Below are 27,487 nucleotides of genomic sequence, written 5' to 3'. Positions count from 1 at the left end.
GTTCAGAAGGGTGGTGATGAAGAGGCAGTAAACCATTACACTGTACTGGGGGAGCGTAGGCTGGTTACGAACTCATTCAGTAGCTGTTGCAAGACCAGAAAAAGACATATTCCTTTCTGGCTTATGTTAAAAAATTAAGCAAACTTTTGGCACAATTATTTCTAGCATGTATGCAAAACACAAACTATCTGGAGAACTGGAGACGGAAAGAGTAATAGCACAGGAGGCATAATGAGAACTTCAAATGCCACAGAATATGTAGTCATTATTATACATGGATTCCCTCTGGGAAAGCTGCAATTTTCCTATGGTGCATATTCCATATGCTCAAAACAGGTTTAGACTGAACATCACTAAAATACCTGATAAATTTTTTTCTCAGTCCTTCCTATCAAGATAAAGTGCAGTGGAAAAGCAGAGTAAACATAAAGGTGAAAACAGACAAACAAAAAAAAGACAAGCAAACACAGGGAAAAGTCTGGAGAAAAAGATGACAGCCCAGACTCTCAGACAGTGCCCCTTATTTTGGTGTCCTAAATCAATTCTACATCAAACAGTTCGTGCTATGCTCCTTCCCACAGTTTTCAATCCCCGTGCCAATTCAGAAGGTAAAATACAATTACAAAATGGTGGGAGGTTTTGTGCAGATTCAAGGCAATGTTTTGGGCAACCGTGCAAATTTTACTGGGAGCTTGGCCAGAATCGCAGGCATGCCCTGCCCCTTGGGATTATCTCCGAGCACCAGCAGCATGAACAGTCAGTCTATGAAGCCTTCGAAGCGTTAACACACTGGCATCCTCTCTGAAGCTCCTCGCGATACCACTGAAGAGAGGATAATCCACAGATAATACCACATACACGTAAACTGTCCATAGGAAGACAGAGTTGTGACAACACCATGGATTTCCCAGTCATACCAAGCTGGGTTAGGAAACAGGACCGGTGGCCTCAGGGCTCTGGCATGATTTTTAGTTTGGATGTGCCATTACACTGCTGCGTCCGAGGTCCCTGAACTCATGTATTCCTTTACCTCGCCTTCAGGACCCGAGGGAATGAGACAGACCCCAACCTAACTCCTTTCAAAAACTCCACTTGCTGGCAGGGTTTCAGCAGGCAGCAGGATTCCCTGCCTCAGCGTCCCAAGAATTTAGGAATATGCATTAAAGTTTCTTTTCCATGGGTTGTTAGAAAACCGGCTCCAGCAAACAAGCAGTGATGTAAATGCTTCTCTTCTCACTTCCACTTCACTGGGCACCCACATGGAGAGGGAGGACACATGAGCAATTCAGCTACAAAGTAGGAAAACAGCAGCCAGGAAGCCACCAACATTTTGAGTTCTGTTGATTTCATGTTTTAATCCAGCTAAAGACTAAAATGCTAAGGGTCCATCTGACCACCTCAAACAGGGAGAGCGACCACAACAAGCCTCACAGAGACTTTTAACTAATAACTCCTACTGTTCAGTACAGGACAGATGAGTTTCACAAAGGCAGTAACTAAAAAGAGCCACAGCAGAAGTTATACTTACAGTCTTCCTGTGATGAGATGGGAAACAACAGCCCTGAAAGAAGAGTAGTCACCCACTTGGAGAAGAAGAAAGAAATTCCTGAGGGGGCTGCAAGCGCCTGGCGGCTGCTGGATGCTCCGAGGATGCCGGGATTACGCTGCACAGGGACAACTCTGCCACTGGCGAAGCAGCAGCAGCAGCAGCAGCATGAGCTCTGGCCAGTGGGAAGGGGAGCGGGAGCGATGGATGTGGCTGTGGCAGCCCCACCTCTTTCTGCAGCGGGCAGGGAGCGCCAGCACAGCCCAGCCAGGGGTCACCCACAGAGACTGAGTGCTTTGGGGTGGGGGAAAGGGAGAGACAGGGCTATCAGAGGGAGGAAAATACAATGGATAGCAGAGCTTTCTCCAAATCAATAACATGAACGCTCTCCCCATTTTATAAACCCAGGTTTCCATCCGCAGTCCTGTCTGCCCATTGAAACATGCACTCATCAGAGACAACAGCTCAAATTAATGGAAAATGGACGTACAGCCCAGAATATGTAGGCACAATTACTCCAGTTCCCTTTTTGTAGAAACTCCCTGACTTGAGATGGATTTTGCACTGGTTTTTAAAATCTCCCACAACTTGGTTGCCAAAGAGGATGTCGATGCCCTTTTATTTGTACGTGACAAGGTCCCCCCAGGCGCAGGCGGCAGCGCTGGCTGCCCCCCTCTGCTGCCCCCCTCCCACACCGTCCAGCCGGCAGCAGCCACGCTGCGCCAGGGCTTGAAGACTCCTCTGGTTTGTTTCTGGTCAGTTGTTTTCTCCACTAAGGAACTAGGCTCGTGCACACATTTAGAAGACCTTCATTTCCTTTGAGAGGGAGAAGCTTGTGAAGAAGCTTACTTAATTTCTAATTATTTCTTCACTTATTCTTGTGATACACCAGTTACAGTGCCTCATCAGATACTGAAGTCTAAGACCGAAAATAAAGACAGAATTTTTTTCCAGCTGCTGTGGATTTTCCATGGGTCTACATGTTGCAGGTTAGCCCAGCCAGATCCAGTACACTATACAAAATAACTTCTATATCCTGCTAGTAAAATAAGGTTAAAAATACAGTGTAAATTAATGGTTGTCAGGGAGCCCAAAGCATTAAAATCTGTAAAAGGCCTTGACTTCCTATAATCGAAGATGCTCTGTTAGTGCAAAGTGTGTTCCTAAGGGCAAATTCCTGTCCATAGATTTGCAATTCTGTTTCTCCCTCAGTCCTGGCACTCCTCCTTGGATGGCTCAAGCAACTCCACACTGAGCCAGATGGATTTCTGGAGCCTGTTCTAGGTATCTGCTGTGACTAATTCAGGACAGGTTGCCCAAAATTGAATTCTACAAGGATGAGGAGTATTACAGCTATCTTGTCTGATATAATTAAAGCTTAGATTTCTTTACACAGATTTTTCTGACAAATTTCTCAACATGTATATTCAAATCACCTCTTAGATCACAAGGGAAAGTGGATTGGATCATATTCTGAAATGCAGATGATTTTTTAGAGAACTCTTCATACGTTGCATACATGCTTTCTAAACTCTTCAAGGGGGCCGTTGCTGTCAAGGAAGATCATCAGTCTTTCTTCTTCAAAGGCACTAGAGTTTAATCAAAGTTTGTCAAAGTAAAACCATCAGCAGCCAACATCATTAAAGTCAAAGCATTTTTGCAAATACACCGAGATTCTGTATTTCTTTGTAACCTGTCGCAGTTCAATGTCAGATGATAACTCTGAATGTAGCTGCCTCTATGTCACAAATTCCTACAGCTGGGGATGTGCAGCAAAATCAGTTATGGAGAGTGGCAAAGCTATCGATCACACTTCAGAAATGTTCCAGGATCCCTGTGCCCACTTCTGCACTACAGGGCTGGATCGTGAAACACTGAAGTTCCCCACTTCTCTGGTGTCTCAGTGCAGCTCCTCACTGTGCATAACCCGAGAACTACTGCAGAAGGGATGTCCCAGCCCTCTTCCCATTGCATATAATGGAAGAAATTAATTTTCGTCCCTCCTCACCTACTGGGGGCCGGAAATGGCTCTTGCCAAGAGAAGAAGGCTGGGAGTTCCTGTGGCCCAACGCTATGTGCTCTGGAGTGTTTCTTGAGTTACTTCACTTCATCTTTCGGTCTAGACACCCATTTACAAAGAATAACTTGCAGACCCGGGGCTTTGTGCCAGTGGGATTTCCTCATCTGTTACCTTAAGAGACCAGAGTCTGTCCTGCATGGCATGAGGATGAAAGTAGAGTGTTCTAAACACCTATGGCGTGAGGAGTGGCAAACAGGGTTACTCTACAGAACCAAATTTGAAAGCCAAAGGAAAACAGCTGGATGAAAAGCTCAAATAGAAGACAAGTTTCTTTTTCATATACCATCATTCTAGCACAATGTGGGGACAAACACTTTGTCTGCAAGTAGCATTCAGGCAACTTAAAAACAAGTGCTCTTAATGCCATCAGTCTGGTGACTGCCTCACGGAATTTATATCTTTGTAAAGGCTGTTTGAAGATTCACAGCAAATGTCAGCTGTCTGAGGCACTGGAAAGACTTGGGCTCCCTCACAGCTCCACTCCTCTTTAAAGACATGAAAATTCAAAAGGCAACTGTTCAAACTACAATGAAAATGCTGCATCTGGCACACAGCAGAAAATCACTTCACTCTGCACCACTGGGTCCATGCAGAAATGAAACCCCACTGAACCTCTGCACAACCCCACCAGCTCTCTTCAAGGCTGCGTGCGTGGCTCCACACCAGAAACTCTCCTGCATGAGATGTTCCCTGAAGGAATGCCGTCTGCTCTGCAGACTGGGGTAACTAAACTGCAGCTGCTGCTTTCTTAAATTTGGGGGTCACCCAACAGCTCAGGACTGTAATTTAAACTTCATTTTTCCGTGCAGTATATTCCCACATATGAAAAGCAATGTACCGAGAATCATGATGGCTGAAGCCTGTAAAACCAGTGAGAGTCCCAGCTCCAGAGAACCTCCTCTCTTCAAAGGCAGGCATGGCTGACGAGAACACAGGACAAGTACCTAGTGAAATTGGGTCTGTTAAGGTTTCACAACGTGCTTTGGTGGAACACAACATGACAGGAACAGCCTGTTCTTTCAAGTGTAAACAGTGATTTCTGTCATGAAAACAACGCATACAGCACTTGAGGGCAAATACAAACCTGTTCTAAACTGACAACATTCAGAATAACTAGTGATCTTCTGCAAGTCTTTCCAGCTAAGCAATGGAAACACTGGTTCAAAATCTTGTTTCAAAAAAATAAGCCATGTTTGAACCTACACAGCTACATAGAAAAGAAAAAAACAAAACCCCAAACATCTGGAAGACTGGAATATAGTTAGCTTATCTCTGAGCTCTCTGTCTCATTGTTGTCTACCTGGACTTTGGTAAGGCCTTTGACACCATCCCCCACAGCATTCTCCTGGAGAAGCTCGCGAATCATGGCATAGACAAGTGTACTCTTCACTGGGTAAAAAACTGGCTGGATGGCCGTGCCCAGAGAGTTGTAATTAATGGGGTGAAATCCAGTTGGTGGCCGGTCACCAGTGGTGTCCCTCAGGGCTCAGTTTTGGGGCTAGTCTTGTTTAATATCTTTATTGATGATCTAGACAAGGGGATTGAGTGCACCCTCAGTAAGTTTGCCGATGACACCAAACTAGGTGGGAGTGTTGATCTGCTTGAGGGTCGGCAGGCTCTACAGAGGGACCTGGACAGGTTGGATCAATGGGCCAAGGCCAATGGGATGAGGTTTAATAAGGCCAAGTGCCGGGTCCTGCATTTCAGTCACAACAACCCCAAGCAACGCTACAGGCTTGGGGCAGAGTGGCTGGAAAGCTGCCCAGCAGAAAAGAACCTGGGGGTATTGGTGGACGGCCGGCTTAACATGAGCCAGCAGTGTGCCCAGGTGGCCAAGAAACCCAACGGCATCCTGGCCTGTATCAAGAATAGCGTGGCCAGCAGGAGTAGGGCAGTGATGGTGCCTCTGTGCTGGGCACTGGTGAGGCCTCACCTCGAGTGCTGTGTTCAGTTCTGGGCCCCTCACTACAGGAAGGACATTGAAATGCTGGAGTGTGTCCAGAGGAGAGCCACCAAGCTGGTGAGGGGTCTAGAGAACAAGTCCTAGGAGGAGAGGCTGAGGGAACTGGGCATGTTTAGTTTGGAGAAGAGGAGGCTGAGGGGAGACCTCATTGCCCTCTACAACTACCTGAAAGGAGGTTGTAGAGAGGTGGGGGTTGGCCTCTTCTCCCAATGGAATAATGACAGGACCAGAGGAAATGGTCTGAAGTTGCGGCAGGGGAGGTTTAGATCAGATATTAGGAAGAATTACTTTACTGAGAGGGTGGTCAGGCACTGGAACAGCCTGCCCAGGGAGGTGGTGGAGTCACCATCCCTGGAGGTATTTAAGAAACGTGTAGATGTGGCACTTCAGGGCATGCTCTAGTGCCCGAGATTGTTGGTTTGTGTCTGTCTGTCTGTGTCTGTTTGGTGGTTTTGGGGGGCTTGGGGGGGGGTGTGTGTTTGTTTGGTTTTTTTTTTTGTGGTTGGACTCAATGATCTCAAAGGTCCCTTCCACCCATGAAGATTCTGTGATTGAAAGGAGCCAAAGCTGTATTAGATGTAATTACTCCTTGCCATTCTAAAGCAGCATTCATAACCAAGGAGATTAAAGCCTTAGGAAGGCTGTACAAGGAACCTACCTTTAAGAAAGCTCCTTGTATCATTAATGAAAATAGTTTTCAGTAACTTTTCAAGCTAAGAAGAGCTTTTTCTCTTTTTGTTTGCTTTATGCACCATCAAGTTTATTAGCATGATTAATCTCAACAGGGAAACAGCCAACATTCCAAAGGCATTTAAAGGCATGTAAAGAAGTAGGGAGTTGCACAGCTGCTCAGCCACTGCACCAATTCCTTCTTGTCATTTCGTCCCCACTGACAACATCTCAGTGCAGGAGCATCGGATACTGGTGCGAACATGGTGATTTCCTTCTACTCCAGCAGCCACTGGTGGCAGCCCTCCATCCCTTCTCTTCAACATGCAGATTAATTTTTATCACACTTCTCATGCTTTTCCTAATCTCATTTAAAAAAAAATCACTATTTTTTTATCTTAAAATGAGGTATTCCCAGAACACAACTATAGAAATCAAAATGTTAAGGAACTTATTTTTCTTAGAAAAATCCTTTCAAGTAAGAAATTCTGTTTAAAGTGCTACGTTATCAACAATGTTCTCTTAAGAATTTATGTGAAAGTTCTTTGATAATGTTTAAAAATTCACCTCCCCGAGTGAAAACAGTTCTGAACATTGACTTTCATATTTCATTTTCCTTTATGGCATTATGCATCTTTGTCAGTCAGGCACTGAGGGATTATCACCCATGGGAGAATGCCACCTGGACCAAGGATGAACCCAGGAAATTAAATTGACAGAGATCAAAATCATTAGTAACTAATAATCCTGCAGGACATTACATGAAGTTTGTAGAATGGAAGCACTGTGAAGAAAGATACTGATCATGATTACTAGGTAAGTATTGTTACGACAATTTCTATCTCAGAACAGGTAAGGTCAAGGTAAGTCAATCTGTGACAGCTTCATAAAATATAATGTACCAAGGCTACACAAAAGCTTGGGTGGTAGGTGAAAGCCCTTCAAACCGGAGACCCTGTTCATGTACTTGGGAAAGCAGACTTTTTTTTCAGCTGGTGACTAAATAAAAATGGGATTTAGAGAAAAATTGTGTTGTGTTCTCCACCCTGCAGGGGTACAGGAATAATTCCAAAGTTGCAGCGTACACCATGTGTAAACCTACAGACTCCAGTACAGCCATTTCACACAGCACGTTTTATGAGATGGGATTAAAGACAAAAGTGGCTGTTTCTATCATTTTGCAATTTTTAATTGATAACCAAACTTATGAAAAACAAGATTTTTTTCCTTGAAATTCTTCCAACATTGATAGTTTTTCTATAGCATGAGTTTTGAACTGTTGTGCTTCAGCTTATTCTTTTTATTATTGCAGTTGGGTGCCTCCATCTAGTGGCACTGCATTGTACTGAAGAGTGTATCCTTGGCATTGGTTCTATCTCTTCTTTCCATTTTTTTTTTTAATTGAAACTATAAAAGTAATACATCAAATTTTTAGAACATCTGGACCTTGGACGTGTTGGTGTAGATACTTCTTTCAACTACAAAGACCTTTATGCCAGCTTCCCAGCATTGCAATGAACCATTGTGTGCATGTTCAGAAAGGCAAGGAAAGAAATTTGACTTGCGTTTGTTAATTATTTCAACTCTACTTCAAAATAAAGCTGTGTTGCTAAAATATTTCAGCTTAATTTTTAACTATTTCCACCAAAGTTAGTTCTTCTCTAGACCAAGAAAAACAACACATAAAGTACAAATTTAAATGAACTGCTGCTGGAAGCTTTAAAATTCTTGTGGAGAGATTTTACAGCTTAATCTTGTTAGAAGTGATGACAGCGCACCACCTAGTGATTTCTATAATGAGAGAAAAGGAACAGAGTGGAAAAACCATGACTTGGTAGAGCTATCTTCAAGCTATCATATACCAGTATGTGACATACACAATGAGAACAGAAAGAGCAGGAACTGAAGCATTATTTAGCATGAAACTCAGAATATGCATTGATTACGTATAAATCAGTTTGGAGAGCTTTAAAACGCTATCAGCCTTTTGTAGGACTGAATTACAGATATCTCTGTGACTACACACCTGCACACTCTTACGTAAACAGGATTCACTGAAGATAAAGAACTGAGTCACCCTCTGCATCACTGTTTAGCATCATCTGAAGTAAAGAAATAACAAGAGTGATGTTCTACGATCAGGCCTGACAGTGAAGTGCTCACAGCCCCGTCACTGGAGTTCAAGTACGGCACACCCACCACTGATCAAACAGCCAACACAAATCAAAAGGAAAAGATGATAGAATCAGTGCTGCCCCGGCAAAGCAGAGTGTCTCTTCAAGTGACCGGATTCATTTTTGAAGTATTTAGAAAATAAACCATCTAAATATCCTCAAACTTTAGAATTTTAAATTATTCCATTTCAGTATTTTTTAGCATCACGGGTGTGTGATCATGTACTTACTGGTATAAAAGGTTCCAGAAAATACACAATAGCAATTTCAAACGAAATGTTACTTAACTCCCTGCTGGTATGAGCTTGGTGGCACAAGCTTGCTCAGTGCTGAAATACACCCAGTGTTACGTCAATGGGTTTAACACCTTCAACTCGCAACATCCACAGGAGATCTGTTTTTCTTTATTTCTCTTTTTCTGAGGTTGAGCTGTGGAGCGATTCCATGAGTTGAATTAACATTAGTTAGTAGCTCTGCTGGCATCTCTACTGGCATCAGTCTACATATTAACCTCTTGTTGGATGTCACCTCCTGCTGTGTGTTAGGGAGTTCAGCACGCTGAGTATAAATAAGACTCTGCTAAGTCAACAAGCTACAGACCCTGCTGCTCTCGACAGTCCTAACAATTCAACAGGTCTAAATTCAAAGAACAAAGCATGAAAACACGGGGTAATTTGACATATACTTGTACTGGTATTCAAGGAGATGTCAGGGCCTATGACCTGATCCTTGAAGAACTTTGCCGATAACCTTCTTGCATCTGCAACTTCCCCACACTTACTTCACCTCACTTAAAAGTTCTTTTGCTTAACTCCTTTTTTCTATTATTTTCTATGTAATGCTTTATTTTCTACTGTATGCTTTACCGACGTCACGGTAGCACAGTCTAACTTTTGCATATGTAAGGACTTCTGAACCTTGCCTGCTAGTCAGATTGGACTGACAAGTCCTTCCTGTATTACGAACTATACATCTGGACAAAATGTTCTGCTATCAGTACGATTAATTGGCATGGTGACACAGAACAGAGATGTCCTCCTGAATGATGGGGCCTAGTTCCCTGCTGCTACAGAAAGCTCTCTTGTGCAATCACCTCATAAATTTATCAAGTACTCTATTAAAAACGGGCATATCTTCGCTCCCACTGATTCCACGGAAAAGCTGTTTCAGCATTTGATTGCTGTAATGACTAGAAACATTATTCTAATTTCCTGATATATTTATTAATGAATAGGCCATACCTGTTTTTGCTTGTGTCAACATCGCCCCGCAAATTAAATGGTTTTCATCCTTCATGTCTACTTTCCTGATATATTTATAGACGGCACTCGTATATCCTCTCTGTTTTTGTTTTATTGACGTAAACGAGCTGAGCCATCCTAAAATCTGTTTGTAGGAAAGGCTCTCAAGCTCTCTGGTGATGCATCTAACCTCCCTCTACCCCTCTTTCAGTTCAACCTTAGCTCAGCATAGAACAATTAATTAGAAGTTTTCACAGTACCCCAAATGAGATTTCACCAGGGCCTTGAACAATGACAGTAATACCTCCCTACTTTAAATGAAATGCATCTCCTGAGATACTTTCCGTACTTATGATGACTCCTAAATATATATCATTAACAGATTTCATCAGTATGTTCTTATTGATTTTATCAGGGCTACTACAAAAAACCATCCTAAAACCAAACATTTAAGCCTGACATCTTCCTTAACATTACTTGTGGCTATCTCACTTCACAATTTCTCTCCTAACCCCCATAATCTCATTCCTTCCCAGGTGATACTATATCAAATGTTTTATCAATAGAGTATTAATAGGGGAAATCTGAGTTTTTCCAAAGCTTTGCATGAGATTGAGACCAGGCTTCCGGGTCTGTAGTTGGCCACGTCATTTTTCTTCTTTCAAAGATAAGTAATTACAGTCCGGATTGGCACTGAGGAAAGGCATACTTGGAATTTGGGGGATTTAACTTAGGTCATAACAGTATGACACAAGCAGGTCCAGTTGGTAGAAATTATAAACATTTTTAGCTGAAGCAGAATATGTAGTTGATTGCTAAAAATAACACAGAACAGCAGAAAAAAAAGCAGGTCTGTAATAGTCAACAGAGTGAAAAGCTTTTGAATGTGTTTTTCCATACACGTAGGTGGAAAGAAAAGGTTCATAAAGGGGACTAAGGCCTTCTGAAAATACTACTAAAAACTCCCATAGAATATGACACTTCAAGACAAAAAAACCACCCTCATTTCATACTGTAGTAGCTTGTAAAATTGTATTTGATTGAAGTAGGTTATTATTTTATTCATTCATGAAGATCATCAGAAGTCATCAGGAATACTCATTCGGAATGACAGCCACGTTTCATCTGTACCGTCTTCTGAATAACCCAGGTGCAAAATACACAGTTTGCTTTTTTAAGTCAGAGAGAGAAGTGTGGGTCAGCTGAAAAGCACAACATTAGGAATTTGGATTTTTTATTCATTCTTCCCCCTTTTCTTAAAAAAAAATATTTTTTTTTCGAATCTACACCTAAAATTTTAGCATTTTAGTTTCTTTGCCCTAATTAGCTGACTATATAGAACTATATATAGGTCGATTTTTAAATGTAGGTATTGGCCTAACTTTTATAGTGTAAAAAGTAAAGGAAAATTACAGCAAACATAAGGACCAAACAGTAATATACAGAAGAATCTAACTATGTAACTACTATTTTGCACATATTTTGTAATACAGTGTCCAAATCTGGTGTCCTAGGTCATGAAGCAACTAAGAAACAAAAATAACAAACAGCTAACAAAACCAAATTTACATTCTTAAAGTGGCACTGGACAACACTCACATGTTGCGATATATCCCGGATACCACTTAAATGTTCTCTTGGGCCATTTAGCATGTATACAGCACAACATTGTTTTCTAAATTGTTTTTTTTAATTCTGTAGTAGATAAAATCCCTTGTTGAACTTATTTTTAGTATTAAATTACTGTAAATGGTAATGATTCGGCTCAGATGGCTAACAAGTGCAACTGAGAATGTAAAATTTTGTGGAAAGGCTGTAAGAAGGAATAGAATAATATTTTTAATAAGGATTTGTGCTTTGAAAAAAACCCACTGAAAATACGCTCATACTGTCTGAAAAAAACTTTTCTACAAAACAAACACTTGTGAAAGAACTAACTTGGGGGCCATTTTTTCACCAATTTTACCCTTCTGACCTTATTAATGTCATTATTTACAAAGTAATTTCTCATTTGTGACCACTTATGAACTGTAAAGCACTATAAGCCTTATTAAAGCCATGTACTTTCAAACATGGACATCCTTACCCTGACAACTAGCCCTGGTGGAAAGGTCAGGTCCCAATTTCTTGAGGGAGAGCGCATTAGCAGTATGACCAACGGGCTTTAAAGGATCCACTGCATGGGCAAAGCCAGCAGCAGATGCGGTATCTCATCAGCATACCGCTTCCAGGGAGAACACGCGGCTGGAGATGGCGCATCTTGCCCCAAACCTCACAGCTCCAGCAGCCGGGGCCCTGCTCTCCTCTCAGGCGGCCATGACCGCACCTCGGCCTGAAACCGCCATAACGCCTGTCGCCTTGAAATGCTTTGGGGGGACGGGGAAGACTGCAGCGAGAAGCCGACATTTTGCAGCAAACCAGGCCTGTCCCTTGCCCTGCCAGCGGCTCTCGAAGGACCGGCCCTGCCAGACCGCGGCGAGAGGCCGCCAAAGCAGGCCGCGGCCGTGGGCGGGAGGGGCGGCGCGCACCCAACTGCTCCAGACACGGCCCTGCCGCGGCCGTCAGGGCGGCCGCCGGCCTGACGGGAACGGGGGGCAGCTGATCGCTCCCTGCTGCGCTGCCCCGGCCGGCAGCCGCACCCTTGGCGCTGGGGCGCTGACCCCGCCCGCTCTCTTGCCCTGTCCTCTCCACACAGCCGCCTGCGGCCCGGGCCCGCCCTCCCTGCGCCTCAGCGGCCGCTGTTCCCGCCCCTCGCGAGCTCGGGAGGCGGCGGCTGCCGCCATGGTGCGGTGCGGTGCGGCCCTGCTGCGGAAGGTCGGTGCGGGCGGCCCGGGGAGCGGTGGGGACGGGCGCTGGGTGGGCGCAGCCCCCGCGCAGGCAGAGCCAGAGCGGCGGGGAGAGCCGGCGGGCGGCGGCGGCCCCGCGGGGCCCTGGCTGTGCCCGTGAGGCTGTGCAGGCCGGGCAGCGAGGGATGGCTGCCGGGGGAGAAACGTCAGATCTCTCTCTCCCTAAAAATATCTCGGCGGGTTACCTGTCTGTTTCCTGAAGGTTCCTTAGTGCCATCAGAGAAAAGTTCTGCCTAAGCAGCTCTAGCCACATTGATTCTAACGGCTACAGAATGAGCTGTAAGCGGAACATAGTACTGTTGTCCCTACGTGAGGGCACTTCTCCCGGTGTGCGGGCGCCCATCAGCACAGCTGGTGCCCATATGTGGGTTTATTTCAGCTCTGCAGGGTCGGGTGCTGGGCACTTACCCACAGCCAGCACACAGGCCTTTCCAACCGCCCGCTGTTTGTAACAATAAAATACAGCTGATTGGTTAATTGCCTCACCACTCCTAACAACACATACTCATCTGAACTCGCGATTAAAACATTTAGCGAGGTTACCTGATTAGCGTGCTCATCATTCATGAAGGGGGGGTGGGGGTGGCTGGGTGTGTGGGTGTATTTTAGCATTATAACTACCCACGGTTAGTTGGGGATACACTCTTGCCTCAAGTTTGGTCCAGAAGTTACATTTTTTACTATCTTATGTCTAAGTTAGCAACTGCAAAAGAACACATTGTTTTGTTTCACATCCTGCTCGAGATTCGGTACGTTTCTTGATGTCTCAACCATGTCCCAACCAAAACTTCTTGGTAAACTTTTGACTTTGTTCTTTTGACATCAATGCTGATATGAAACTTGTTGGGTTTTTTAGTATGGCAACTTTATAGACAGTTTACGGGTCTACGTGAGAGGAGGAACTGGTGGAATGGGTTATCCTCGTCTAGGTGGGGAAGGAGGGAGAGGTGGCGACGTCTGGTTAGTCGCCCAAGAAAGAACTACCTTAAAGAGCATAAAGCACAGATATCCCCAGAAGCGATTTATAGCTGGAACAGGAGCCAACAGCAGGTAAGAATCTGCTTAATGAAAGTTGTTACACACATCTTTTCCAGAAAGCAAAATGTCGGCTTAAATTACTAAATCTGGTTTAATTTCTCCCAGTGTTAAAGCACTAAAAGGTGAAAAAGGAAAAGATTGTGAAGTTCATGTGCCTCTGGGAATTTCAATTCTTTGTAATGATGGCACGCAGATTGGTAAGAACTTTTGCTTTGTTTTAATGTATCTAGTAGATAATGTATTTATTGATAGCATCTAGCTGACTTCTAACACTAGAATGTTCTAAGGTTACGCATCTCCCAAAATGTGTTTGTTTTCCTTTGTTTTGGCAAAGAGTTGACAAAAAACACGCTGTAGAAATTGTTAGAAAAGCAAGAAAATTCCCTTCCAGAAATTAGCAATAGTCAGTTTGTATCTCTACATGCAGCAGAAAGAAAATTGCCCTTGCAAACAAGTGTTAAAGGCTGAAAGCCATACTGATTCTCCACAGAATCATTAATTCATAGATTCATAGATTGGTCCAGGCCGGAAGGGACCTCCAAAAGCCATCTAGTCCGACCTCCCCGCAGTCAGCAGGGACACCCCCAACTAGACCAGGTTGCCCAGGGCCTCATCGAGCTTCACCTTGAATATCTCAAGGGAAGGGGCCTCAACCACCTCCCTGGGCAACCTGTTCCAGTGTTCCACCACCCTCATGGTAAAGAACTTTTTCCTAATATCCAATCTAAATCTCCCCTTCTCCAACTTAAAACCATTGCCCCTCGTCCTGTCACTGCAGGCCTTTGTAAACAGACCCTCCCCAGCCTTCCTGTAGGCCCCCCTCAGGTACTGGAAGGCTGCTATTAGGTCTCCCTGGAGCCTCCTTTTCTCCAAGCTAAACAACCCCAGCTCCCTCAGTCTGTCCTCATAGGAGAGGTGCTCCAGCCCCCTGATCATTTTGGTGGCCCTCCTCTGGACCCGCTCCATCAGGTCCATGTCCTTTCTATATTGAGGGCTCCAGACCTGCACACAGTACTCCAGGTGAGGTCTCACCAGAGCAGAGTAAAGTGGCAGAATCACCTCTCTGGATTTGCTGGCAACACTTCTTTTGATGCAGCCCAGGATGTGATTGGCCTTTTGGGCTGCGAGAGCACATTGCCTGCTCATGTCCAGCTTCTCATCAATCAGCACCCCCAAGTCCCTTTCCTCAGGGCTGCTTTCTAACACCTCATCCCCCAGTCTGTATTTATACTGAGGATTGTTTCTTCCCAGGTGCAGAATCCTGCACTTGCTTTTGTTGAACCTCATGAGGTTCATCTGGGCCTACCTCTCCAGCCTGTCCAGGTCCCTCTGAATGACATCCCGTCCCTCTGGTGTATCAATAACACCACACAGCTTGGTGTCATCTGCAAACTTGTTAATTAAACAAAATTAATGACCTTACATAAATTATTTGTCCATAAACTCCTTGTAACTTTACTGAATTATGACATTGCTTAAACAATAAAGATCCTTGCCAAATGTCAATATCTCAAGTCATCTGAAATACTTACCTGGTTTTTACTCTTTTTTTTTTAAAGAGTGGTACTTGGTAGTAACCAGGAAGATCTCTTTCAACACGGTGCTCTTGGAATGGCTCTCAATGGCTCCTTTGCAGTTACGCAGAAGTTTTTTTCTGATGTTGTTCAAAGTTCAAACTAAATTCAAAGATGACTCCAATTTGGGTGTTTAACAAAATTGGATGTATGGCAAGAACTGTTTATGATGTAGGCACGTCAGTGTCTAAAGCTATCCCTGAATTATATATTCAAATTTTGCCTTTTTTTTTTTTTTTAATTATTCTAACCCTAAGGGAGATATTATAGCCTGCATCTTAATGAAAAAATAGGGAACACCTGAAGAGTTTGCTGTAGCTACATCTCTGTCAATGCAGATTTTTCCTTGCATTCTTGAGTTCAAGAATTGGAGACTTCAGAACTACTACTTTGCCTGCCTGTCCTAAGCACTTTTCTTGGAGTGAGTAAGTATATGACAGAGCAGAATACTGGAGCGTGATTGCTTTCATTTGTTTCCGAAGAAGGAAAAATACCATGACCCTGAGTGCATGGCTCTTGCAAGGAAGCATACAGAAAATTTTCTCTTCATTGAAGATAGACTCAAGTGGAAAATCACAACTGAACTACTGCAGGGGGCTGTCCTTTCTCACTAGTGTATTTATTTTCAGGAGAACTTAATGCAGCAGGAGAGAGATTCCTAGCAGCTCGCGGAGGTCTTGGAGGCTCTTTGGTCACAAACTTCTTGCCTTGCAAAGGTCAGAGGCGAATTGTTCATCTTGATTTGAAACTTATAGCAGATGTTGGCTTAGTTGGGTAAGTACTGTAGTTTGAGAACTGATATTAGAAAACAAAGTAGTAAATTTCAAATGGAATACCAAAGAAACTTGAACGTTTGGAGAATGAGTGTTATTGTACATTTGCATTGCCACTTAAATTACTTGTGGTTTGCAAAAATCAGATAGAGTTTAAACCTACTAAAATTAGTTTTAAAATTTGGAATGTATTGGTTATGATTTTATGGGTGAAGGGCTTCATGAGTCAGAGTAATATATAATTATTAATATATTTGAATTTAGCAATTGCAGTGATTATCAAAATACTGTTAGCTAGTATTTATGAATTAAGTAGGAGGTGCGAAACAGAGCCAAGAACACTGTCTCTGTTGCATCTTCCACTTTACGGTACTGGCACAAGTGGATACTTTCAGCAGTAGTTTTAAAGAGAGTTTCAAATCGTGCATAACCTACTCTCCCAAATAAACAGCTTGGAATGTTGGAAGGAAGTAGTTACAAACCAGAACAGTAGGACTTGGATTTCTTCAGTGTTGCTGCTTTATAACAATGCAGATAAATATATTTCTATTTGGAGAAAGATTTCAACAAACTACAATTGTAAAAGTATTAGTCTACTCAGCATCTGTTACTCCCCCCTCCCTGCCCCGTGGTCCTTATTAATAAAAAACATAGGAAACATAAACTGACAATGAGTTTGAGGTGGAAATAGTCTAATTGGTTTATACTGCTGAAGAATGGAAACTTGAAGACAGCATGGTTTTCTACCTACATTTTTCCTTTTTTGCTTATTAGAAATAATTCTGTTAATGTCAGATTTATCTGACATTATATAATTTTCAAGTGGTCTTCAGTAATTACACAACAGAGATTTTTTTTTTTATTTGAGAGTGTGTGAAAATATAGGAGGTTTAGGACTGGTGCTGCTTTAATTTTAGATTTTGGCTGACAGTTTCCCTTTAAAATGGATTAAAAGAGTCATTATCAATTTATTAGGGGAGCATATTATTTTCTTGTTGAGAGTATGAATCAGCCAGCCTCTGATAGTTTGTGGTTGTACTTTGATCTCTTTGTGTTTGTTACTTTTATTTCAGTAGACTTGCAAGTGGTTTTGCTATTAGATCAGGTAAAAAACACACAGACTTGAGAAAGGCCCATCAGGTTTGGGTACAGGTTGTGATGTATTGTGTGGGTTGCTATTTAAGCTTCAAAGAGCATATTGTACCTCAGCGGAAACAAGGTACTCACTTGAGGAGATGAGCAGAGTAACCTTCTGGAATGTCTTTAAAGCACCTCTCAACATCAGAGCACATTAAAACTACCCTCAATAGTTCTACTGTTACAACAAGAGTCATTATGTCTCTTTCTTTTGAAGAAAGCCCCGTATACAACCCCTTTATAAAGCCCCTTCATGTAATACTAGTCTTGTTTTTCAATAGTGCATGTTCTTATGAGTTGTCCCTGTTAACAGGTCGTGATTCACCATGTATTCAGGTGGAGGGTATATGGCTTTCTGCGTGACACGTCTTTGTATCTTGTGACCAATGATCAGTTGCCTGTAGACACAGTTCTCTTTGATCACTGTTGCACTGAAATGCTGTGCTGAACAACTGGGAATTTGACTGGAACACAAGTCTTCTGTGGTATCCTGTGTGGAGCAGGTGCTATAAATAAGGACTATAGTCTATGCTCTGCTGTCAGCGTTAGCTTCAAGTTTGACATAGATCAAGGCTATTGTGTCTTCTACAGCTCAGGTTAATCTTTAAAATAAGCATGTGTTATAATTTCAGTTTTAACTTAGGTTTCCATTTCAATGAGTAGGTGTATTCTGTGAAGAAGCTTTTCTAAAAGCTACCGTATCCCTTGAGGAACATTTTTGTCATAGTACGCAGGTATAGCTAGAGGGAAAAGGTTATAAGAGGTCTGCACAGACCAGCTTCTAGGGCTTTACTGGTATTCTTTTGGTTTATTTGATAACAAAGCAGGTTAGTCCTAATTTCAGGATTCCTCAAACATCCTTGTTGCCATAAAACATACACAAACTCTGCATGTGTGTGTCTGTATACAGGAAGTCTCTCTCTCGCTTTTCCCCATCTTCCCCATATAGATGCACTTACAGAGTTTACATATGCTTTGCTACATGAGCTAAACTGTAGCATAGGTATCATTGGGAATTAAATTGTAGAATGTTTCATTAACCATGACTTGTATACCAAAAGACTGTAAATCCAACTGAGAAGATGCATTTGCATAACAGGTGTTTAGAATGTAGAAGTAGTTTACAGAATTAGTTTTAGCGTGTGAAGACTGAATTCAAGTAGACCTGGATGCTTAAGATTTCCTTAAATCTATTACATGTGTATTTACATACCTCTCCTGCCTGCATCCTTGGGAAGCACTGTTGGATTTAGAAAAGCTATTCAGATTTGATTAGAAGAAATCATAATGATCTGGGGTTTGTTGGTTGTTGTTTTTTTTAAAAAAAAGTGAGTAAATAAGTCTGCAGAAATTATTGTTGATAACATTGAGTTTGACTAAGGTAATTTGGTAATAAAATATACAGGAATCACACATGTGTTTATTCAATGTATAAATCCTGACTTTCCTTTTAGGTTTCCAAATGCAGGAAAATCATCCTTGTTAAGCAAGATTTCTCATGCCAAACCTGAGATTGCAGATTATGCGTGTAAGTTCATACTCTTATTTTTAGAGCAGTAATATTTTCATGAGAGCAAGAAGTCTTTTCTTTGACTTGGTTTGCAGGTTTATAATAAATAATAGGGGATAACCATGTTGCCTGCTAAATAAATTACACAAATTTTTAGTTCTAAGAAATACTTCAAAGAGAGAACTTGCTGTTTCAGTGTCCGGTTCCTTTAAGCACATCAGTTTTTCATGTGTACACCCTCGTAGTGCTTCAACCTGTTTATGCAGGATCTATTTAACATTAATTGTAGTCTCAGCCCATTTTATTCCATCTGGGACTCTCCATGGTGTGTCATACCCTCAGTGTGCCGAATATGCACCATCAAGTTCCTTTGCATAAACATCTTGTATGCTTTGAAAATAGATACGACCTGTTATTGCAATAGGGTAAGATTTTGAGATTTTGATTTTTAATCTGTCCACTGAAAAATGCCATTTTTATTATTTTTTAATGAGTAAATTAGGTTTAGCCATCTGATCATTCTTTAATTAAAAAGTAAGAGTACAAGTACTGATAATTCCTACTACTAATGACCTTCTTGCACCACTCTTGATTCTCTACAGCCTTTTTATATTTTTTTCTCAATTTGAAGAGTCCTATCTCACTTTGCCTTTCCTTATTTTTCTTTATTTGGAAGTTATTCCATAGTCTGAATAATCTTTTTTGTGTCTGAGGCTTCTCTAGCCCCTCTATTCTCTTTTTAGGATGATGGGAACAGAACTGCAGACAGTGCCAAGACTGGTGAACCACGGATTTTTTGAGTGGTCTGATTTTTTTGTCTCTTGTCTCTTGTTTTGCTTTTCCTGTATTCCTTTTCCAGTAATTCTTAACATACCATTTGCCTTATTTTTTTCTGCTAGTGAACATTTGTTTCATTTAAATACGAAGTGAGAAAGCAACATTTAAATGTTTTGTAACGTTAACATTTTTTTACATGTTAAAAATTTTTGGTTTTTCCCCTCCTCTTTTTTCCCTTGTCATAGTTACAACAGTACAGCCTGAACTAGGAAAGATCATGTATGCAGATTATAAGCAGGTTGGTATGAAAATTCATTTTGGTTGTATATGATGGTTAGTTATGTTGCTTAACATAATTTCAGAAAGAAAAAGGAAACTTTTAGGTTTTTCATAAGTGTATCTATAATGTACACATATAAAATGCAATTACATGGACTTAATGAAAGTTGTGGAGAAAGTACTATTTTTATAAAAAAATAAGAGAGCTTTATAGCTAAATGCAGTAATATGATGCTGAGCTGATTTCAGGTCACTGTAATATATGGCTTCTCATTTTCCCTTGTCTCCTTTCTGTGGTTCTAATCCTGCTTTATAATCTTAGAGCTGTGAGCTTGTGGGTGGAATTGAGTTTACTGTGTCGTACCATACTCTTGTTAAGTTTAGGACTATAAAAAAAGAATTGTTTCAGAGACCAACCTGTTATTTTTATTTAGAAAAGGCAAATTTTCTGTAAGTTCACTGTATAGAGAGCTCTGGAATGAATGAGTCATTTTCAGAATGGATTTTAAATAAGGGCAAATTTGTCCAATAGCTGCAGATCTGCAGTAGTAAATGACAGGGAATTTAGTGAACATAACCCAGTTACCTATAACTTACTGTTCTGGCTCTCTAGGTTGGCTGCTCTGACTTCCTTTTGTGGTTTGGTTTCTGTTTGGGTTTTGGTTTTGTTTTGTTTTTTAATAAAAAAACTAAAGTAATATGAAGTGATAGCGATTGCCTAAGCAGCCAGGTTAGTGCACTACCTGAGAGGTGTGGTACCTGGCTCCAGTTTCTTCTATAGTGGGCTGTAGCTCTGGAGAACTGGTACTACTGCCCTACCACCTTATTTTTTATGAACCGATCTCCACCAGGGTTCTTCAGGTAAAGTCAGATACTGTGTGGCACCTGGAATCCTTCTTTACAGTATCCACAGGGGGGAAAAAACAACGCTAAATGAGACTCTTGGTAATAGATTTTGGTCCTCAAGTTCACGTAAGGTTACAGCAAACATTTTGATTCCTCAAGCTTGAATCTTCTTTTATGTGCTTTTGTTTTGTTTTTTAAGTGTATGATACATGCAGTACTGGACTCATTACTTCCAAGATGAAAGGCAAATGCTAAAAGGGTTTCAGATGTGTTAACCAGAAAGGCATACCTGTCAGATGTGAAAAGACAGAAGACTTCTCTCTTCACTTTCAGAAGCAATAATCTTTGGGGGAATTCAGTAGCTGATGCTTGAAACCTTAATTTAACAAGCTTTAACAAAACTATGTTAAAGGAAGTACATCTAATTTATCAGGTTCCCTGTAGAGATGCACACATCTAAGGGAAAATTTTTGTATATTCATTTTATCTGCTAGTTTAGGGCAACTTATCCTAGAAAACTGTGCTGCAAATAACAGGATTAATTATAGCCTTTTAAAAAACTACCTACTTGCCATGAATTGGGACCTCTTGCTCTTACTGGTGTATCTTTCTCCAGCAGGAGAACTACTTGCACTCCTGGCTTTCTTTTCTGCAGTCTGTTTCATGTCATAGCCAATGACCTTTATTGTGGGCTGTTTCTGCAGTTCATGGTTTTTATGCTGTGCTGTATAGGAACTATATGGACAAAATATCTCTTTTTCTAAAATCAAGGGAACTAGTGATTGTGATCACAGGGAACATCTGTGAGCAAAAGGAAGTACTTCGGTTCACAGTATTGCCACTGCTGAAAACAAAACAATGTAAGCAATTAAGAGCAATAGTTGAGGTGACTGTTCTGTATCATTCAAGGGAGATTGGGTTATTATATCTTTTTTTTTACCCCTATGGAACATTGACGTTTTTAAGGAAATATGTGGCAATTTGCTTATTTTATCGTAGTACACTATAAAGAAGAAAATACACATGAATTACCTGGTGCTGTCTGTCCTTACTGCTTGCAAAAGAAAGGGCACAGAAGTAGAGGATCTGGGTCTGGCTTCAGGTCTTAATACCAGATCATGTAAACTAGCAGAGGCATTTACTTTTTCTACCAGAATATCTGAACCAAGTGCTCTTTTGAGAGCATGTGAGTTTCTTTATGAGCTCTGCAAAAAATATTCTTTGAAAGAGAACTAAAGTTGGGGGGAAAAAGTGGTGATGGTGGTACTACAGCACCAAAACCCATCACACCTGGAAGTGGATGTTTCTATTCTAATTCTCTAGTGATTCTCTCCTGTTTCAGTTATTCTCTCCCTGTTTCTAGCTACAAATCTGTGGTTCATCCAGTTGCATCTCACATTTGTGTAGATGGAAATTTCTGAAGCAAGGATTCAAATATTTAAGAAATGCATAATGGTTAAAAGTTAGCGTGACACGAGTGGGAGTGTAACTCGCTCATAGCAGAAAGCCTCCTTCTACGATAGGTAGCACGCTTGAAATTGTATGGCGTGCTGGCTTTGGGCAGTTTAATTGAATCCACTTGCTGTCTGAATGGGTATTAGATATATTCGAAGAGCGTGCTTTTGCTCTTCTTTGCTTCACTGTCTTAGCTTTCGGTGAGCTAGTGAGTAGATACTTGGGGATTTTAGTATTCTTCTATTTTTTCATGTCTCAGCTCTCCTCTACAACTGCGTACAGCCCTCCCAAACAGCAGAGAAAATGGCAAGATCCCTGTCCATTGTGGCAGTCTTTTCTGGCCTCTCGTTGGAAGCTGATACACTAATCAAAATCTCATTTCAGTTGAAAAGCAGAAGACAAATTCTTGGAGCTTCTCGCGCTCAGGGGAACAATGTTAAAGTATAATCATTTGAAATAATGATTCTCTGTAGCCACAAGGTACAGACTTTATTTCTTTTCCAGTGACAGTTTGAATTTTTCACAACCATGATAGCCTAATCTTCTTGCCTTTCAGAGTCTGTTTTATTCTCAGGTAATAGGTAAATTTTGCACGATCTCTGTCAAGGTATTATTACACTCTGTTTTCTACATTGCAGACAGCTATAAATGAATAGACAGGGGAACATGGGGAGCACAGTGTCTGTGTAATAGCATTTTGTTTAAATCTGCTTCTGATGATAGATTCTAACTGTATTGAAACAGCTAGTGCATACTGCTGGAGAACTGATCGCCCACACAATTCCCAGGAATACACAATTGTAAATAGTCTCTGAAAATAGATATTCTGGACATTCCTTTGAGTTCTTTTGTTTATATAAAATGATAATGGATGTTGATAGTTTAAAGTCACCAGTTTTGCTTGTTGGAAATCTTTCTGTTTTCCTAGATTTCAGTAGCTGATCTCCCAGGACTGATCGAAGGTGCACATGCAAACAAAGGGAGGGGCCACAAATTTCTCAAACATGTAGAGAGAACCAAACAGCTTCTCTTAGTTGTAAGTTAAATTTATAGCTTATACAAGGCAGTGCCGTAAATAAAATGCATCTTAGTGGCAGTGTAGTTGGAATTTAGGAAATAATTTTTAATTTGCATGTTTTGTGATAAATATAGCTATAATACTGTTTTCAGAATGGAATGCTCAAATGACTGATGATAAATACTTTATCATTAAAATTTGCAAATTAATTTAGAGCAGTGAAGTGTTCCAAGCATAATTAAAGCATGGGATGATTTTTTTTCTCCTTCCTTTTCCTGTACAATCCCCTTAAAAAAGGTTTAAAAATCAGACCTTTGAGAAACACAGTATCAGAACCAACCAGTTTGTGCTTCCAGTGTCTATGGTGTTACTTTGGTGTATAGTTGCCCTCTGTTATTTGCCCAGGAATGAGGGCACGTACATGGACATTTTATCGCAAAGTAGTTGATGGAGAGTACCTTGATATTGTAACATAATTTAATACCGTAAAGATTGTTTTCATGTAACTTTTTCAGGTTGATATTTCTGGGTTTCAGCTGTCTATTAAGACTCGGTTTAGAACAGCCTTTGAAACTATCTTGCTTCTAACAAAGGTAGGTTCTCATCTTCCTAATTGACAGTTGTAGTTAGGTGTTGAGCTAAGAAAGAGGCTCACTTTTGATCAAGAATTTTCAAATGTTAGTGTGTTTTCTGGATTTATAATATAAGGCCAGTTAACAAGCTTAGGGTTCTCTAGAATGATGAAATCTTTATTTTCAACTGTCCAGGTGAAACTGCTCTATTTCATATTGGGCACAACTGTTCCTTTGTTAATCTATGTAGCATATGGGATGTTTCTTACAGTCCAACAAAGGTGAAAAGACACATGATTTTCAGTTCCTCAGTCTGGTAGCATTTTAGGAAGTAGAAATACATGGGTATAGTTAAATCCCTGCCTTGATGCCCTTACTGCATAGCCTAACGGAGATGAGACATCAGGCCCCAGCTTTGCAGACAGTCAGTGTTTCAATCTCTTGCCACTGCTTCTGATTAAAATAATACCTTTTACATAATTTCAAGTTTAGCTGCTGTTTTCTCTCTAGCTATATGACTTAAAATGATGAGTCTTCTGAATTTCAGCTATTGCTGTTTCTTTTTAGCTGATTCATGGTTGTGATTCCATTTCTGATTTTAACCGTAGTCCATTAAAATGCTTAAGAATCAGAAAATTCTCCAAAGAATTTGCTTATATGTTTTACAGATCTGAACTTTTTCTGAAATTGATTTTGTGTTTGCATATATGAGAAAAACAAAATGGTCGTTCATTTAATAGGAGGCTGTTTCAGAATTGACCAGCCTGTTTACCTGAAACATCTGTGTTGGAGTAAAAAAATCACTGAACGTTATTTTCCTCTGTCAGACTGCTTTAATACATCAACCTTGAGCATCTGAGTAAATCTCACAGCTGCCTAAGAAGAAAGACTATTTAGGCAATTAAACAAATGAGAGAGGAGATGTAAAATTGAAGTAGCACTTCTTAAAATACAAATACGTATTAAGGCAAATTTACTTGTCTTTTAAGGAACTGGAGCTGTACAAAGAGGAACTTCTCACAAAGCCTGCCCTTCTTGCCATTAATAAAATGGATTTGCCTTGTGCAAAGGATAACTTGAATGAACTTATGAAACAACTACAGAATCCTGAAGGTAAATTTACCTCAAACAATAACCTTCAACAAAAGTAGTAAAAAGATTTCATCAGGGGTGACTCTGCATTGGCAAGGAGTTGTTTGAAACTGAAGTGAGGTCAGCTATTAAATTTACTATGTTTTAAAAGCACTTCCTGCCTTTAGAGCTCTGTTTATGTGCATCTGTAGTGCTGGCTTCACTGCTGGAGAGGTATTTAAATAAAATATAGATATCCTAGAAGTTCTTTTCCAACTATGCTGTGGGAGAGTAGATTTCCAGTCTCAGTATCTGGGATAACAGTAACCTGGTTGAAGGTTCCCTTACAGACACGTGTATATACAATTTATCATGTGACTTTCACCGAAACACATGAAAATTCTGGACAGGCCTATGTAGGAGTTTACTTCAGTTTTGATATTAGGGGTGAATTTCTTCCTATTATTGGGGTGCATAAGAACCAGGAAGGCTTAAAACCATCTCCGGTGTTCTAAACTTGGGATTTCTTTGTACTCATCTTAAAGGAAGGGTATAGAATCTTCTCATGAGTGTGTAAGTATGGTATAACTGCTATCTTAGTGCTTGTCTTCTGAGACTTTAGCTATTTTTTTTTTAAAGATTAAGTAAATAATACTTCTCTATTAATTGCAGTTATGTTTATTACTGTAATTTATTAATTATTATTATATTTGAGGATTGTAATAACTCTTTCAATATGATTTTTCAGACTTCTTACACTTACTACAGGAAGAAATGATTCCTGCAAATACACTTGAATTCAAAGATATAATTCCTTTATCTACATATACTGGAGAAGGAATTGAGGAACTAAAAGCACATATAAGAAAATGCATAGATGAAGAAGCAGAGCAGGAGAATGAAGAATATCGGAGAAGGAAACTGCTACTTTTACAAACTTCAGAAGAACAAATGAATAGAAACTAGCATTCTTGGCCGGATCCAATATTTTTAGCGTGTACATGAACCCATTGCTATGCAGACCTCCCATTTAATTTTTGTTCCCTCTACCACCACTGTCCAGTTCTCTGCTTCCCGCCATTGTCTCAATTCCTTTTGGCACTTCGGTAGAACACAGTGGGGAAAAGAACAGGTTTTTCTCATTGGTGTTGGCTACCAACTCAACAGAGTAAAGACCAAAGTATGTGCAACTCAGAGCACTGCTTAACAACTGCTGATCCCTGGAATACTTTGTACCGAATGAGACGCATGGAAGGAATATAACCCGCAGAGCATGTTCAGCCCCCCTGCATATTTTGCCATGGACATGGGAAGTACCCAGGGAAATTTCTGATGGGCAATTTTCCAGGGTCTGGCACTGCTGAGGTGAACCAGTTCTGCTGTTTTGGCAAGTATCAGATTGGGGGGGTGGGGTGGTGGTGTTATTTTTAAAGATCTAAAGGAAAACACAAATAAATGGCTGCAAGAAAGTGACTTGTAGGAGCACAAAAACGCGAGGCTGATGCACACTGCCTGCTTTTTTTTCACGCATGCTGGTGCCTACTGTAGTCCTCTTGATCATACAAATCCTGACTCCAAATTCCCAGACTTAATTTGGGAGTCCCTCCTTTTATGGAGTTGTGGGTATATGTTACTCCTTGGTGAAGAAAATGATGACTGCTTTTCAACAGAGCTATACGTTTTTGGAAATAGTTAATGTTCCATTTTTTTGTAATACGAGCAGGCACACTTACCTTTTACTGTGGAAACAAGATAAGAAGTCCTTTGTTGTAAAGGGTGTTTTCTATTTCAAAGCTATTAAATTGATTGCAAAGCAAAAAAAGACTGAATACATCAAAGGCTGAGTCTCAACTTGGTCTTATTTTGGTTTGTAAGTATACTTATCAAACCCTGCTTCTCTAAATTTTGTTAAAAACAGCGACTGGGAGGAAAGGTATGTTTCTCATAATACAATTCTTTAATCATAGAATGGTTTGGGTTGGAAGGGACCTTAAGATATAGAGTTCCAACCCACCAGACCAGGTTGTTCAAAGCCCCATCCGGTCTGGCCTTGAACACCTCCAGGGATGGGGCATCCACAGCTTCTCTGGGCAACCTGTTCCAGTGTCTCACCACCCTCGTACTGAAGAGTTCTTTCCTGATATCTAATCTAAAGCTACCCTCTTTCAGTTTAAAACTGTTACCCCTTGTCCTATTGCTACACTTAGCACCTCATTGCTGTTAAAGGGTCCTTTCCCATCTTTCCTGTAGGCTCCCTTCAGGTACTGGAAGGCCTTCTCTTCTCCAGGCTGAACAACCCCAGCTCTCTCAGCCTGTCCTCATAGAAGTGCTCCAGCCCTCTGATCATCTCTGTGCCCCTCTGCTGGCCCCGCTCCGACAGGTCCATATCCTTCTTGTGCTGAGGGCTCCAGAGCTGGACACAGTACTCCAGGAGAACAGGCCAGAACCCCTTGACCTCCTCAACCCAGGATGTGGTTGGCTTTCTGGGCTGCCAGCACACACTGCCATGTCATGTTGAGCTTCTCACCCACCAGCACCCCCAAGACCGTCTCCTCAGGGCTGCTCTCCAGCCATTCTCCGCCCAGCCTGTGTTTGTGCCTGGGATTGCCCTGCCCAGGGGCAGGACCCTGCACTTGGCCTGGCTGAACTCGATGAGGTTGGCGTGGGCCCACCTCTCCAGCCCGTCAAGGTCCCTCTGGATGTATTGGTTCTGATTTTCCTCTAGTTTTATTGATTTTGGGGCTAATGTATTTCACCAGAGCTAAGTATGGGTAGACAATAATTTTTGATACTCCTTTTATTTTGTAGTTGAAACTAACTTCATTTTTTTTGGTCAGACTTCTTGAACACTGGTCTTAATCTCACACATATATTGGAGTGAGGGAAAGCTTGAAACAAGCCATCCTGGCTTTATTTCA

At 41.2% G+C, this 27,487-nt stretch overlaps 1 protein-coding gene across 1 annotated transcript; it reads left to right on the top strand.

Annotated features, from left to right (window-relative positions):
* Positions 1 to 12,416: 12,416 nt before the first annotated feature.
* GTPBP10 (GTP binding protein 10) lies at positions 12,417 to 26,405 on the top strand. The gene is made up of 10 exons (XM_074157009.1): positions 12,417 to 12,487; positions 13,376 to 13,569; positions 13,663 to 13,754; positions 15,761 to 15,905; positions 18,496 to 18,569; positions 19,574 to 19,626; positions 22,837 to 22,944; positions 23,442 to 23,519; positions 24,488 to 24,611; positions 25,318 to 26,405. Exons 1-10 carry the CDS (start codon positions 12,455 to 12,457, stop codon positions 25,533 to 25,535), a joined length of 1,119 nt encoding a protein of 372 aa, XP_074013110.1. The 5' UTR covers positions 12,417 to 12,454; the 3' UTR covers positions 25,536 to 26,405.
* The last annotated feature ends 1,082 nt before the right edge of the window (positions 26,406 to 27,487 follow it).

The sequence above is a fragment of the Numenius arquata genome, chromosome 12, assembly GCF_964106895.1.
Source record: "Numenius arquata chromosome 12, bNumArq3.hap1.1, whole genome shotgun sequence".
Lineage (NCBI taxonomy): Eukaryota > Metazoa > Chordata > Aves > Charadriiformes > Scolopacidae > Numenius > Numenius arquata.
Note: the sequence above shows the minus strand (reverse complement) of the source record. Positions and strands in the feature narration are given on the sequence as shown.